Source organism: Ursus maritimus, unplaced genomic scaffold (genome assembly GCF_017311325.1).
Source record: "Ursus maritimus isolate PB19 unplaced genomic scaffold, ASM1731132v1 scaffold_2, whole genome shotgun sequence".
NCBI classification, from domain to species: domain Eukaryota; kingdom Metazoa; phylum Chordata; class Mammalia; order Carnivora; family Ursidae; genus Ursus; species Ursus maritimus.
Window position 1 is genome coordinate 18,274,797 of NW_024424452.1, and position 13,747 is coordinate 18,288,543.

The 13,747-nt window shown below is 54.1% G+C and overlaps 1 protein-coding gene across 1 annotated transcript in view; it reads left to right on the forward strand.

The window, feature by feature from the left end:
- The window catches only part of GTF3C1 (general transcription factor IIIC subunit 1), a 74,321-nt gene that overhangs the window by 38,621 nt on the left and 21,953 nt on the right, over nt 1-13,747 (forward strand). Inside the window, 12 exon segments of the mRNA XM_040635175.1 lie at nt 2,167-2,270; nt 3,439-3,620; nt 4,944-5,222; nt 5,491-5,636; nt 6,335-6,432; nt 6,951-7,047; nt 7,160-7,337; nt 10,141-10,282; nt 10,633-10,768; nt 11,202-11,283; nt 11,417-11,605; nt 13,546-13,703. Of these exon segments, the coding sequence (XP_040491109.1) occupies nt 2,167-2,270; nt 3,439-3,620; nt 4,944-5,222; nt 5,491-5,636; nt 6,335-6,432; nt 6,951-7,047; nt 7,160-7,337; nt 10,141-10,282; nt 10,633-10,768; nt 11,202-11,283; nt 11,417-11,605; nt 13,546-13,703 (1,791 nt within the window).

Consider the following 13,747-nt stretch of genomic DNA (forward strand, 5'->3'; position numbering starts at 1 on the left):
CGTTCAGCAGGTGGAAGGTGTAGGCTAGGGCACCAAGATCAGTTTCCACGGAGATGCGAGGAAATGTCCCCGAGGAAGTGATGGTGGTGACTCAGCACGCAAGCTTTGGGCATTATATGAGGGTGCACGTGGCTCTTCGGTCTTCAGTTTATCTGTTTCTGTAAAATGTAAGGGTGGGGGCCGTTCCCTTAGCAGCTGGAGCTCAGCAGCTCTGCGCGTGCTCTGAGGCCTGCAGTTTTCAGGGTCAGAGTCACTGGAGACAGCCCCACCGGGCCCGGGGACCAGCGGGAAGGGGCTGCAGGGACAGGCACTAGTAATTGTCTGACCCTTCTTTTCCGTCTGCGTTGTCGATCTCTGCCTTAAGAAAGCTGTGCTTTGATGTGGTTTATTCCTTAATAAGCTGGCAAGGTCATTTCTGCTTTTTTACTTTATCTTATTTGGAGACAGTTGAAGTTTGAAAAACACGGAGCAGCATGAGAAATGACTTCCACCGTTTCTGCCCTTCTAGCTTGGCAGTTCTCATCAGTTTTTCTATCTGCTGTTGAGTCCCCTTGACCTTGCCCTTCTCCTGTCTCCCCCCTACCCCACCACCAGCCTGCCCCTCCTCCTCTGGAGCAGGCAGGGGGTCCTTGTGCTGACCTCTCTCATCGAAGGACAAAAGCCCCCATTCCTCGGCAGAGCCCCTTGGATTCCTGTTCATCTTCACAGAGCAGCTATTTCTTCGGGGGGCGGGCAGCCTTCTCAGAACAGGGATGAGCGGAAGAAACTCTCCCCCAGTCTAGGAGTAGCCCAGGGATCCGCTGTGTGTCCAGCTCCTGTTTGGCCTAGTGTCCACCAAGCGGTATGGGGCGGGCAGCGGGGGCGGGGGGAGGGGGACAGACGGCCACGCATAAGCACCAAGGATTCCACGTCCTCAAACGTGAAGGCGCCAGTACCGGGCCTCCTGCCACACGGCACCACTGACACTGCTGTCCCAGGAGCCCGTGTGTCCAGCTGGGGAGGGCGGCACTACTGTGATCGGCCTCCAGAATGAGCTTAAGGAGCTCACCGGCGCCGGGTCCGGTGCGCAGAGCGCGTGCTGATCCCCTGAAGGTATGTTGACTGGAGCTGCCGGGGGGCAGCATCTGCTTTGGCCTTTGCTTCTGTGTCCTGCCCTGCCCACTGGGCCTTTGGGCAGTGGCCATTCAGCTGTGAACAGTGGGGAAATGGCAATGCTTTCAAGTACTCCAAGATGTTGCCTAACCGCATCTCATTGGAGCCTCACAAAATCCCTAGAAAGTTGGCAGGGCATCAGGGAAGGGTCCCCATTTCACAGATGAGAAGCTGGTCCCCATCCGGGCAGTACTGCCCATTCCCAGTGATCCGCCTCGCCCCTTGGGCCATTCTCGGCATGAGGCCTGCTGGCCAGAGTCACCCGTTTAGAAAACCTTACCTCGCTCTGTCCTGGCAGTGGCAGAGACAGAAGACAAGCCTGGCTCTCCAGGGGCCGTCACTGTGAGGCCTGCCATCTATGGCCTAGCCACCACCCTCGCACCCCTCTGCTCACCTCCACCAAGCGGTTTCCCTTTGTCACCCCAGATAACGCGCACAACATGGTGGCCACCCTAACTGTTCGGCTTCAGGACCTTGGAAGAGGTAGAGTAACAAGCAGCTCGGAACCCTCTGCCAGTTGGCTTAGACGTGCGCCTGGCAGGAGCCCCACAATGGCACTGTCAGCAGGGGAACTTGATCAAAGCTGCTTACCTTTTCCAGATGGAAGCCCTCAGGACTCACGAGCAACTGTGGGAACTCTCCGATAGCTACAGTGGGGCGTCAGGAGCGGGCCACCGGGTGGCGGCGGAGGCCAAGGGCCGGGACAGCCTAGCCAGGGGCCCGCAGGGCACGCCACTCTGTTTCCAGGGCACACGTTCCTCACCTGAGCCGAGCAGCTCGTTTCCAACGGCAGAGCTTTCTGGCTCACTCACTCCAGGGATTTTGATGCCAGAAATTGTAATGGCAAATCGTTGAGCAACACCTTTCGCTTCGGTCTCAGATATCTCTTGGAAATGTTAATGAAGACAGGAGTGGGCAGCGTGGCACCCACCGTTCAGGAAGCCAGATGTAGAACTAGGTCTCCCTCAGCCCCTCCCCTGCCCCTCTGGGACACTCCGGCCTCTCGCTCCGCAGGTGGATCTGGTCGTGCACCCGTCCATGGACCAGAATGACCCGCTGGTGAGAAGCGCCATCGAACAGGTCCGCTTCCGGATCTCCAATTCCAGCACAGCAAACAGGCAAGTGGTGGCGCCCCACGGGGAAGCCGCCTGGCTCCGTGTGTCCCCGCCCGCAGCAGTTTGCACGCGCACCCTTTATCTGTACTCACGCGAGATCGGTGCATTCACTGCTTTGGGAGCAATTTCTGGATTTTTTTTTTTTTTTCTTTAAGATTTTATTTATTTGAGAGAGAGACCAAGCACAAGCTGGGGGAGCAGTAGAGGGAGAGGGAGAAGCAGGCTCCCAACTGAGCAGGGAGCTTGATTCAGGACTCGATCCTAGGACGCCGGGATCATGACCTGAGCCAAAGGCAGACGCTTCACTGACTGAGCCACCCAGACCCCCCAAATTCTGGACTTTTAAGGGGAAAAAAAAGTCCTGACGTTCTTCATGCTACTCTGCCCAGTGGTGTCGACAGAGCGCCCCGAATCATGGGCCCTGTGAAGTGTGAAGCTCACTCAGTCTCCTAATGGCTCAAAATGAGTCTAGTTGCCTTTCTGAGGCTTTCTCTAATTTTGTTCGTAGCATCCATCTCATGGACTGAGAACACTCGGGTGGGAGAAAATTCTTAGCTGGGTTTAAACTGGAGGTGACCAGTGGGCGGGCACAGGGCTCCATGTGGATTGCAGACCTTGGCTTATGTACTTCGAACCAGTTGCTGATGGATTTCACATCCATTCCTGATCTCTGGTACTTCTTTTTTTTTTTTTTTTTTTAAGATTTATTTATTTATTTTTAGAGAGAGAGTGAGCAGGTGTAGGGGGTAGAGGGAGAAGGAGAGCGAGAATCTCCAGCAGACTGTCCACTGAGCATGGGGCCTGACGTGGGGCTCCATCTCACGACTCTGAGATCATGACCTGAGCCGAAGTCACGAGTTGGACACTTGGCCTCCCAGGTGCCCCAGATCTCTGGCATTTCAGAAAGTGTCATAGGACCCAGCACATTGGGCTGCCTTTCTTACAGCAGCTGCCCTGTAGATGGGGTGCCCTCTGCAGGTCACCACAGCCCCTGTCACCCCCAAATGTCTAGTGACCTGACACACTATTCATTCACATCATCTGCTTGGTTCCGACAAGCAGGTGAGGTTGTAACTCCAGGGCCAAGTGGCTTCATGTGATTCCTGAGGGCAGACCCTGTCCTTCCTCCCAGTTCTTGTTCTGCCAACATGCTGTTGCATTTGAACTGCAGGGTTAAAGTGCCCCAGCCTCCAGTGCCTCAAGAAGTTGAAGAAGAAAGTCAAGGAAAAGAGGGTCCAAGCGGATCAGGAGACTCTCAGCTGAATGCTTCCTCGAAACCAGAAAGCGGACGGGTGAAGAAAACCGATGAGAAAATGGGCATCACCCAGCTGAAAAATTACAACCCTGTTGTAGGTAAAAAAGCAGTTCCCCGTCAGTGTCTGGATTGCGTCATTGGTTGTCTGCATGGTGATGGCTGAGTCACTTGCCATTCTGCGTTCTAGCTCTGGGCTGTAGTCCGAAGAAGCAGGTCTGAATCGCTGGCTGGGTCATGTGGGGCTGGTCCCGTGACCTCTGTGAGCCTCAGTTCCCCCATCTGCACAGTGGGCGTGGTTCTTGCCCAGCATACCTCGAAAGGCTGTCAGAAGGCTCAGAGGAAACCATGCTAGATCCTAACATAGTCACAGAGATGAATTTCTTCTCCGTATGCTCGGGCTGGAACATTCTCTAAGCCACCGAAAACCTGTGTCTCTCCTGATCTCATAACCCTTCTGGTACTTATAGTCACTGTGGAGTTTGAACGTTCGTATGATTTTCCCAGTCTGTTCTCTGACGGGATTGCCTCCGCCCTGAGCCCCCACCAGGCCTCTCCAACATGAACGCATGCGGGGCAAGTGCCAATGGCCAACGGGCTTCACTCCTCTCCTGGTCATAAGCATGCACAGTAGCGGGGGAGGACAGAGGTGACTGGGCAGGGCACAGAAAAGGCCGTTTGTGTGACCTCCCTCTCTGCACCCCCAGTCACAGCAACGTGGCCTGCCTTCACTCTTCCTGCTTAGGAAGTGCAGCCTGAGGGAGGGCCCCAGGCAGGAGCAGGTGCAGCTGAGAGGCGCCTGAGCTTGCGCAGTCAGAAGACAATGAGGTGTTCCTCCAGTGGGCGTGGTGGTGGGGGAGGGGCTCCTGGCCACGCGCCCTCGCTCCCCTGCTCCTGTGGCTCCCTGCTCCCTCACCTGTCTTCTCTCCCTGGGGAAAGCAAAGGTTAACTTTGTGTCAACAAAGAAGCAGGATGCTTTCAAAGAACCTAGATTCGGGGATATTTTGCACAGGGGGCCCTTCTCCGTCACACTCTGGCTTACCTGCTTCACCCTCCTCCCTTGCTGCACCCCATCACTGCGGTCTCCTGGCCCTCCACCAAACATGCCGGGCGCACGTGCATCTCTGGCACCTCGCCTTTGTCCCGGGGTGCATGTCCCCAGGTGCCTGTGTACCCCCGCCACCTTGAGGTCTTCACTTGTGGAATTACAGCCCTCCTCCCCTTCCTCACTTTGTTTTCTGATACATGATTCTAAGTATCTTGTTATTTGTGCTCTTTCCCTGAAAAGTAAGTTCCATGAGAGTAAAGACATTTGCTGTCTCCCTGGCATGTGGACATAGTGGCACTCAGTGGTTTTTGAGCGAATTGATCTGAAGTGAATCTGGGAGTTCTCAAGCATTGCCCTCCCCGCTCTCTTGCCTCAGTTCCAGGACTTGGCCGCTCTCTGGGGTTTCTGCCCAAAATGCCTCGTCTGCGGGCAATACACATGTTTCTGTGGTACCTAATCTACGGGCACCCCACCAGCTACCTGGCGGACAGGCCGAGCCTCGGCACTACAAGAAGAGTGTTAAGGCAGGACCCAAGCAGGATGGGAGTCCCGCCCTCCTCCAGAAGTGGCCTGGAGGCCTCCTCTAATGCCCCAGCCAAGGACAACCAAGATGGAATATTCCTGGAGACCGAAGTGGAGCTCCCCACGGAGAAAGGTGAGGAGCTCCCAAGGCGGGCACACCAAGTAGCATCCAGAGGGAGTCATGGTGCTTCCTCCTTATCATCTAAACTGGCTGAATCCCCACGGTGCCCTGATCAAAATAGAGTCATAATCCTGACTTCCTGAACCCGTGGGCCTCTTGCCTGACAAGTAGGGTTTTGCCCAAGTTTGTGGTGAGGGGGAATCAGGACCTGCTGGGATGATGTCACGTCACCATCGTGACTGGGACCCTGCCTGCAACACCGACTCTGATTCTCTTCTAGTGTATGTGGATGAAGCCTCATGGAAACGCTACGTCCCTCCCATCCCAGTCCACAAGGACTTTGGCTTTGGCTGGGCTCTCGTCAGTGACATTCTCCTCTGCCTGCCCCTCTCCATCTTTGTTCAGATTGTACAAGTCAGCTACAAGGTACAGATGACTCCCGGGGCTGTTGTGGGGGCTCATCCCTCAGCTCTAGGCCAGAGAACCTACATTCACCCAGTTAAGGGAAAGTACTTCCAGACTTGCAGTTGTATGGATGTATGGATGGAGGGAGGGAGGGAAAGATGGAAGGACAGATAGATGGGATGGATGGATGGATGGATGGATGGATGGGAAAGGAGTGAGGGGAAGGAAGGAAGGAAGGAAGGAAGGAAGGAAGGAAGGAAGGAAGGAAAGGAAGGAAGGGTAGATGGTTGGGTGGATGGGTGGGTGGAAAGAAAGAAGGAAGGAAGGAAGAGTTGGAAATGCTGGAGATGATGGAGAGAGAGATGGATGGGTGGGTGGATGGAAGGAAAGATGGATGATTGGATGGGTAGATAGGGAGGGAGGAAGACAGGATGGGTGGATAGAGGTAGATAGATAAATGACTGGATAGATGGATGATTGCCTAGTGGGTCAAGGGAAATACTTCAAAGACTTGTTCTTATAGTTAGATCAATCAGCTAGATTGAAAGACAATTATGTTGTAAGAATGAAGTATGTTTTTAGAAATTTGGTAGATACAAAAAAAGGAGAAAATGGGTTCAGAGAGACTGCTGCCCAGAAAGGAGTGGTGCGTGTGTTTCATGATTCTTGCAATTGACCCTGGCCCTGAGGGTGAGCTGATCCTGAAAATGACCTCTTAGGTAGACGACCTTGAGGAGTTTCTGAACGACCCTCTGAAGAAACACACGCTGATCCGCTTTCTGCCCAGGCCCGTCCGGCAGCAGCTGCTGTACAAGAGGTGAGGTTCCTAGAACGGACATGGACTGGCCAAGGGTCCCGGCAGGCTCCCTGAAGTGAGGGCTCTGAATGGTCACTCACCAGGAAGAAGAAAGAGTTCTGCCTGCCAGGTCGCGAAGACACGGGGTTCTCGTTAATTCGGTGGCCCTGTGAGCCTTGTGGATAAAGCACGGGCAAATGAGGTGTAGGCTGATAAATTTTATTACTGAATTTCAAGGTTCTTTTACAAGTAAAGGCTGCTGATGAAGACTGCAAGTATTGGGGTGGTTTTTCCCTTTTGCTGCTTATACTTCCTAAATCAAGGCCCGTTGTAGGATCAGTGCTCCATTGCCCTGGCTGGGTGTGATTAAGGGGCAGGATCTGGGGCTCCACACAGGGCAGGCCCAAGGCCAGTCCTCCAGGTCCCACGAAGTAGAAGGGGGAGCCACGAGCGAGTCACATCCTCAGCCCAGACGCAGACCCCCTGACCACAGCTGAGTGTGCGGTGACTAGAACCCGCCCCTCCCCTCTGTTTTCCAGGCGTTACATTTTTTCTGTGGTGGAGAACCTCCAGAGGCTGTGCCACATGGGTCTGCTGCAGTTCGGCCCCACGGAGAAGTTTCAGGACAAAGACCAGGTAGCGTCTCTTATGCCCGAACGAATGGGGTCCTGATAGCTGAGCAGTTTCCAGACAGCTGACCTGACGGTGGTTCTGAGGTTCTTTCTTCGCCCTGTCCGCGTGTCTCTAGGTCTTCATTTTCTTGAAGAAGAACGCAGTCATCGTTGACACCACCATCTGTGACCCACATTACAACCTGGCCCGCAGCAGCCGGTCCTTCGAAAGGCGTCTGTACGTCCTGAACTCCATGCAGGATGTGGAAAACTACTGGTTTGATCTGCAGTGCGTCTGTCTCAACACCCCTTTAGGTACCGTCTGTCTGGGCGGGATCCCTCCGCTCCCCCTCCTTCTGTGCGATCATGGGGGTTTCGGGCAAGAAGACGGTAGACATGGCTGCTGTTTTCAGACTGCTCGCCAGAGACCTGGAGTGTCTGTCCTTGGGGCTCCCTTAGAAAGGAGGGCGGTGGGCTTTGAATGGGGGGCTCCCAGACCCCTACACCCATTTCACCCAGGCCACCCTGCTTGGTCTGTATTCACTCGCACATTCGGTAGGTGTTTGTCGAACGCCTTGTGTTTGTCATCTCCTGGGTCTGCCCGTGAGCAAGGACACACCTGTCCCTGCCTTCGCTCCAGATCCGGAGTGAGGCCCGTGCTGTGGAGGAAGTATACAGGGGCGTGCGTGGAAGGCGTTCTGCTGGGATGGTCAGGAGCAGCCTTTCTGAAGGGGGGGTGTTTGAGTGGAGCTCTAGAGGCTGCGGCCGAGCCAGCCAAGCCCAGAGCTGGGGAAGAGCCCCATGGGCACGGGCACAGCAAGTGTGTTGTTGGAGAAACAGAAGAGGCTGGTGTGTTGGGGGGAGAGTGGCAGCTGCCATTGGAGAAGCAGTGGGGGGAGAGTCAGACGCTGGGGGCCTTGCAGGACTTGGTACAGGCTTTCTCCTAAGAGTGGGGAGAAGTTCGCCCTGCCTGCTGGGTGGAGAATGGACTGAGGGGCCAAGAGCAGAAGCAGGGCTCTGACTCTTATCCAAGAGAGAGCTGTCCTCTGGTGACCGTGAAGAAGGGGGCAGCTTGTTTTGGGGGTTTTGGTTTTTGATTTTGGGGGGGGTTGGTGGTTTCTTTGTTCTTTGGTTCTGTTTTGTTTGATCTTCGGCGGGGGAGATATTTTGGAGGAAGAACTAAGCAGATTTGGCCAGTGGGGCGGTTGAGTTGGCTTTGGGGTAAGACCTTCGCTTGCATCTTCTTCCTGTTCCTGGAATGTCCCCTGCCCTGTGTCCACCTGGCAGTGGCCACGCCTGCGTCAAGCATTGCCTCTTCGAGAAAGCCTTTCCAGGACCTTTATGCTGTCTTCTGATTTCCTTCTGGGGATTCCTTGGGCCCAGGAAATTTGGCTTCCATCCCCTGGTGTCTCAGAGTGCCTGGTACACAGTCGACATCACATAAATGTTGATTGACTAGATGGAGGGTATGTGGAGGCCATAGATCAGCGCTCTGTCCTCTAAGCCAGATTCCATCCGGTGTCTTCTTGCCACTTCTGTGAGGAGGAAGGGATGTCACGTCCGGTCTGCACCTGGGAGAGGAGCCCTCTTCCCTTGCTCCTGTCACAGAGCCAGAAGATCAATACTGCACTCTGCTTTTTGCAAAGCAGGAGTCCCACATTTATTTTGTAGAATTGTTTAGTGCCGGCAGGGTAATGAGCCCCTGTATTTAGAGCCTTTAATGTAATGGGTCCAGACAGATTTTAGAACTGTGTGCTTCATGGAGTCTCTGGCATTCAGTGAGCTAGGCTTTTACCATTTCAGGTTTTTAGAGTACCCTAATTCCTCTGCATTTTATACCCAGATAAAAATTTGTGAACCAGTATGTTATTTGCACCAGAGTTGTTGAGTCTTGACAATTGGTGAATTTCTATCCTTTTTAGTGTTCATGAGCAGAAATGGGGGAGGCTTAGAGTCCATTAATCAGGCATCGATTGTCCCTTCGTTCAACAAACATTCGAGGAGGTTCTGCCCCGAGGACTGACGGAAATGCAGCATACAGTAGGATGTGAGCGTCCTTTAGAGCAGGGGCTCACTGAGCAGGGGTGTGCACTGGAAGCTCCTGGGGAGCCAGCTGAAATGCAGATTCCTGGGCCCCGTCCAGAGCTTTGGATTCAGCAGATGTGGGGACGACCTACGTCTGCGTTTCGAACACACAGCTGGGTGGTACGTGGGAGAAGCACGGCCTTAAGTCCCCCTAGGTTCAACCGGCCATTCAAGTGCATGACCTTGGGCCCCCCTGAAGCCCTCTCTGAGGTTTGCCTCTCCGTTTCTAAGCTGGCAATACCAGCACCACCACCTTGTGGGTGAAGCCAAGCTTGAACACAATGTCATGTAAACACTGGCTGAGAGGCGCAGGGCATGGGCTCTTGCCACTGGCCCTTCGCCCCGACCCAGACCCAGGTCTGCCGTCAAGTGTGTTAGAAGACTGTCGTTGGTACCCTGCAAATCACCATAACCTTCCTTTGCCTGACTCAAGCAACAATTTAGTGTAGTAGTTTGTATTTTCCTGCAAGAACCGCGGTCTTCTTTATTGTGGATTAACAGCACGTGATTTCTGAGCTATGTTAATGCACGTCTCGGGCACACAGGAGACATCTGGCTGCCTCCCGGCCCCCACTGGGCCCAGGGAAACTGACACCGCACTGAGCTCTATCTGTCCAGATCCCTGCTGATCCTGACCCCACAGCCACTGCCAAGTGCGTCATTTTTGCTTACTGCTCCCTCTGTGCTGGCACCCGGGAGCTCCACAGGCTTCCCGCGAGGAAGGAAGCCTCAGGGCTCCTCTGCTCCTGATCCCCCACCCCTGTTGGGTTCTGTTGCCGACTTACCTTCCCTGCTGAGCGGAGGTCAGCCAGAGTACAAATCCTTCACTCGGGTTCACCCACTGGTATCGAACCCTCTGACATCGATGATAATGCATTTGTGCCAAGAGGTTCCACTGGTTTCAGAGCCCATCCCCTGGTCGGGGAGCGGAGTCACAGGAAGGGACTTGCTCTTGCCCCGCGGCCGCGAGTTATAGCCGACCAAAGCCGCAGCAGCGCACCATCGTCAGGGAGGCTTGTGTTTCGTTTCCTAGGTGTGGTGCGCTACCCACGTGTCAGGAAGAGCAACGCCCAGGATCAGGGCGTTGATGAGGAGGGCAGTCTGCGGAAGGAGCAGGAGAGCGCCATCGACAAGCACAACCTGGAGCGCAAGTGTGCCATGATGGAGTATACCACGTGCGTGCCTGCCCCCACACCGCGTCCCCAAGTGCAGGGCCACGGTTAGGGTTAGGGCTCCAGCCCCTCCGTGCCCGGCCTCACGTGTCAGGCCAGGAGTGCTCCAGGCTGTGGCGCAGAGGCACCAATCGATGGCCATGGGCCATATTGTTCAAAAAAAAAAAAAAAAGCAAAATTTAAAAATTGGAAATTTTACATCAATACTTGGGGGTTGGACAGGTGCTTTGTTTCTCTTGAGTATTACCAAAAAAGGTAAAAGTTAGTTAGAAAAAAATACCCTCGCCCATGTCACAGGCTCTCTTTTCAGTTCCCAAGAGGGGCTCTCTTTCTGTTTACTTCCCGCCTCTCAGGGGGAGCCGTGAGGTTGTGGATGAAGGCTCAATCCCCGGAGATGGGCTGGGAGCCGCTGGGCTCGATTCCAGTTTCTACGGGCACCTAAAGCGCAACTGGATCTGGACCAGCTACATCATCAGCAAGGCCAAGAAGGTGGGCTTCTGGGGGGCGGGCACCCCCCACCCCGGGAGCTGCCAGAGCTACGTAGCCATGCCCCTCGCCCTCGCCCTGCTCGGCTCGCTGGTTCCGAACTGGTAAGACCAGAGTTGACCAGAGGCCCAAGTATTGATTCCCATATGTATGGTAGGTATGTCGGTCTGGCCTGGCCTGGCCTGTGTTTTTTCAGTGCAATTTAACCGATTCTGTGACGTGGACAGCTAGCTATTCCTTCTCAAAGAAGGAACAGAAAGTCCATGAGACAGAGATCGGACATGAGGGAGTGCAGAGAAGCAGCCCAGCCCCTAGAGCAGCCCGGCTGCCCCCGGCCTCTCACAGAGACCTGAACACCTCTGTACATTTGATGCTCTGGGCCCCTGGGGATTCAGGGAAGCCCCTGCTTGATTCCAGTGATGCACTTGCCTTTTAGGAGAACACTGCTTCCGAAAATGGGCTTACGGTGAGGCTGCAGACGTTTCTGTCCAAGCGCCCGTTGCCACTCGGTGCCGGAGGTACGTGTGCGGGGAGTTCCCTCCAGACACGGACGTGGGGCGAGCTGAGGCCACACAACTACGGTACGTTCCGTTTGGCTTCTGGCTTTCACGGGTCTCATCCTGAGATGTCACATCCTGTGCTGATTTCTAGGCAGTGGCAGGTTGAATATCTGGGGCGAAGCCAGAGTGGGAGCTGAGCTCTGCGCTGACCGGGAAGAGCAGTTCGAGATTGACCGAGAGCCCACGCTGGACAGGAACCGGAGAGTGAGGGGTGGAAGGAGCCAGAAGCGGAAACGGCTGAAGAGAGACCCCGGGAGGAAGATCAAGAGAAAGAAAAAAGGTTTCATGATGATTGCTTGCCTCTGCTAGGCCTTTACATTCCGGCCTGGAGACGGGCAGTCGTGTCTCTGCGGCCAGCGTGGGCTCTGCCCTCAGACTTGGGGTTCTGTTTTCCCACCATCTGTGGGGCCCACTCTGCGTGGCTGCAGATTTATTCCCCACGTTGAGCTGGCAGACAGAGATCTGCGAGCTCCTGATGTGCTCTCTCTGTTTCCGTGTTGTACAGAGCCTTCGCCCTTAGTAACCCCCCTCGGTTCAGTTTTCTAACTTCATCTCAACTGAGAAAATTGAAAAGTCTAGCAGAAGTCCTCATCACAGCCCAAATCCTATTATTCTTTTGGTTTGGCTTTTAATATCTGCATTAAGTGAATCAGGCTGAAGTCCAAAGTCATGCTGTGTTTGTAAATTAGAGGAAAGGTGGGAGTCGGTCAGGCCTGCAGAATCTCTCCCGATCTCAGGACCCCTCAGGCGTGTCTTACGCCGCCATTTTGGACGCTTCACCTGGGCAAGACTTTGTAGTGGAGGACGGTGAGGAGACAGGTGTGTCTCTTCGACCACTTTTACGTCCTCTAAGTGGTCTGGGTGTTGTAACAACGATCTGATAGCTACAGCGCTTTCAGACGAGAACAGAATGTTTAAACAGGAACTTGTTTTCGGTGGTTTCTTTGGCTGGTGTTTATCACAAGTAGCCTTGTGTCCGTTGGAAAGGCCCCCCTCAGCGCAGCCTATCCAGATACGCGTGAGATGAATTTGGCTCACAAAAACCTGAATTCATCACAAGGCGAAACACGGTGGTGGTGTCCCTTGGAATCCCAAATGTTCTCGCCCTACTTTTCTTCTGCCTTAATTTGGAAAAACTTCCTAAACAAACAGTCTCTGGGAATTGGCAGTAGCATATGGTGTTTACCTCATGAAACTGCCATGAGTATCTCCCCGAGGGGAGGAGATGTTGAAAAAACCTAGTGGGTAAGAGCTCCTGGTTCAGATCCTATGTCTACTACTGACTGGGCTATGTGACTTTGGGCAAACTGCTGTACCTCACTGTGTTTCAGAGTCCTCAGCGACAAAATGGGTTTATAACGACCTCCTTATAGGGTTGGTGCAAAGGAGTATTTTTTTTTTTAAAGATTCTGTTATTCATTTGAGAGCGAGCAAGTGAGAGAGCACATTCGAGGGGGGGAGAGGGACAGAGAGAGAGAAAAGGGAGGGAATCGCAAGCAGAGTCCGTGCTAAACGTGGAGCCCAATGAGGGGCTTGATCCCACAACCCCCAGATCGTGACCTGAGCCAAAACCAAGAGTCAGATGCACAGCCGGCTGTGCCATCCAGGCGCTCTGCAAAGTAGTAGTTTAAATATGAGTTGTTCTACATAAAACGCTTAAACCGGTGCTGGGCACGCAGTAAATACTCCATAACGTTGGCGACTGGCACCGCACTGGGTGTCTTGTACCCAGTCTGGTTCAGTCCTCAGGGCAGCCCTGTAGGATGCGCCTTGCTGTCCCCACGGTGCCCCAGAGTGCACACATCTCTGAGGTCACTGCGCTGGAGAGTGGTGGGGGCCCTGAGCGTGCTCCGTATGCCTTCAAAGTGCCGAGCACACAGTGGGAAGAATTGGAGATGGGCAGATACTAACAGGAGGCCGCGTTCAGGCTGCCTAGCCTGTCACTGTGACATTGGACCAAAAAGATGAAAGGGGTAAAAGGAAAAAAAGAAAAAAAAGAAAACATATATATATATATATATAATTTGTATATATAGGTCTATATATATCCAGGCCCGAGTCTTCTGTGGTTAGTTTATCTGGCTCCCGACGCAATGTGATTCTGAGAACCGATACCGTGGTCAGATCTCACTAGCTGAGCAGGGACCCTTCCCGTCTCCAGAGGGACAGCTCCAAACCGGTTGTTAGAGGCTCCCTCTCTTCTCCCCCTGATATTCTCAGAAGAGTCCCCCCAAGAGAAAAGCCGGAGCCTGCGCTACCACGACGAGGCAGACCAGAGCGCCCTGCAGAGGATGACCCGGCTGCGCGTCACCTGGTCCATACAGGAAGACGGGCTGCTCGTGCTCTGCCGGATCGCCAGCAACGTCCTCAACACCAAGGTATTCAGCCCCCGGGCCCCTGCTCCCCCCCCCCCCCCCCCCCC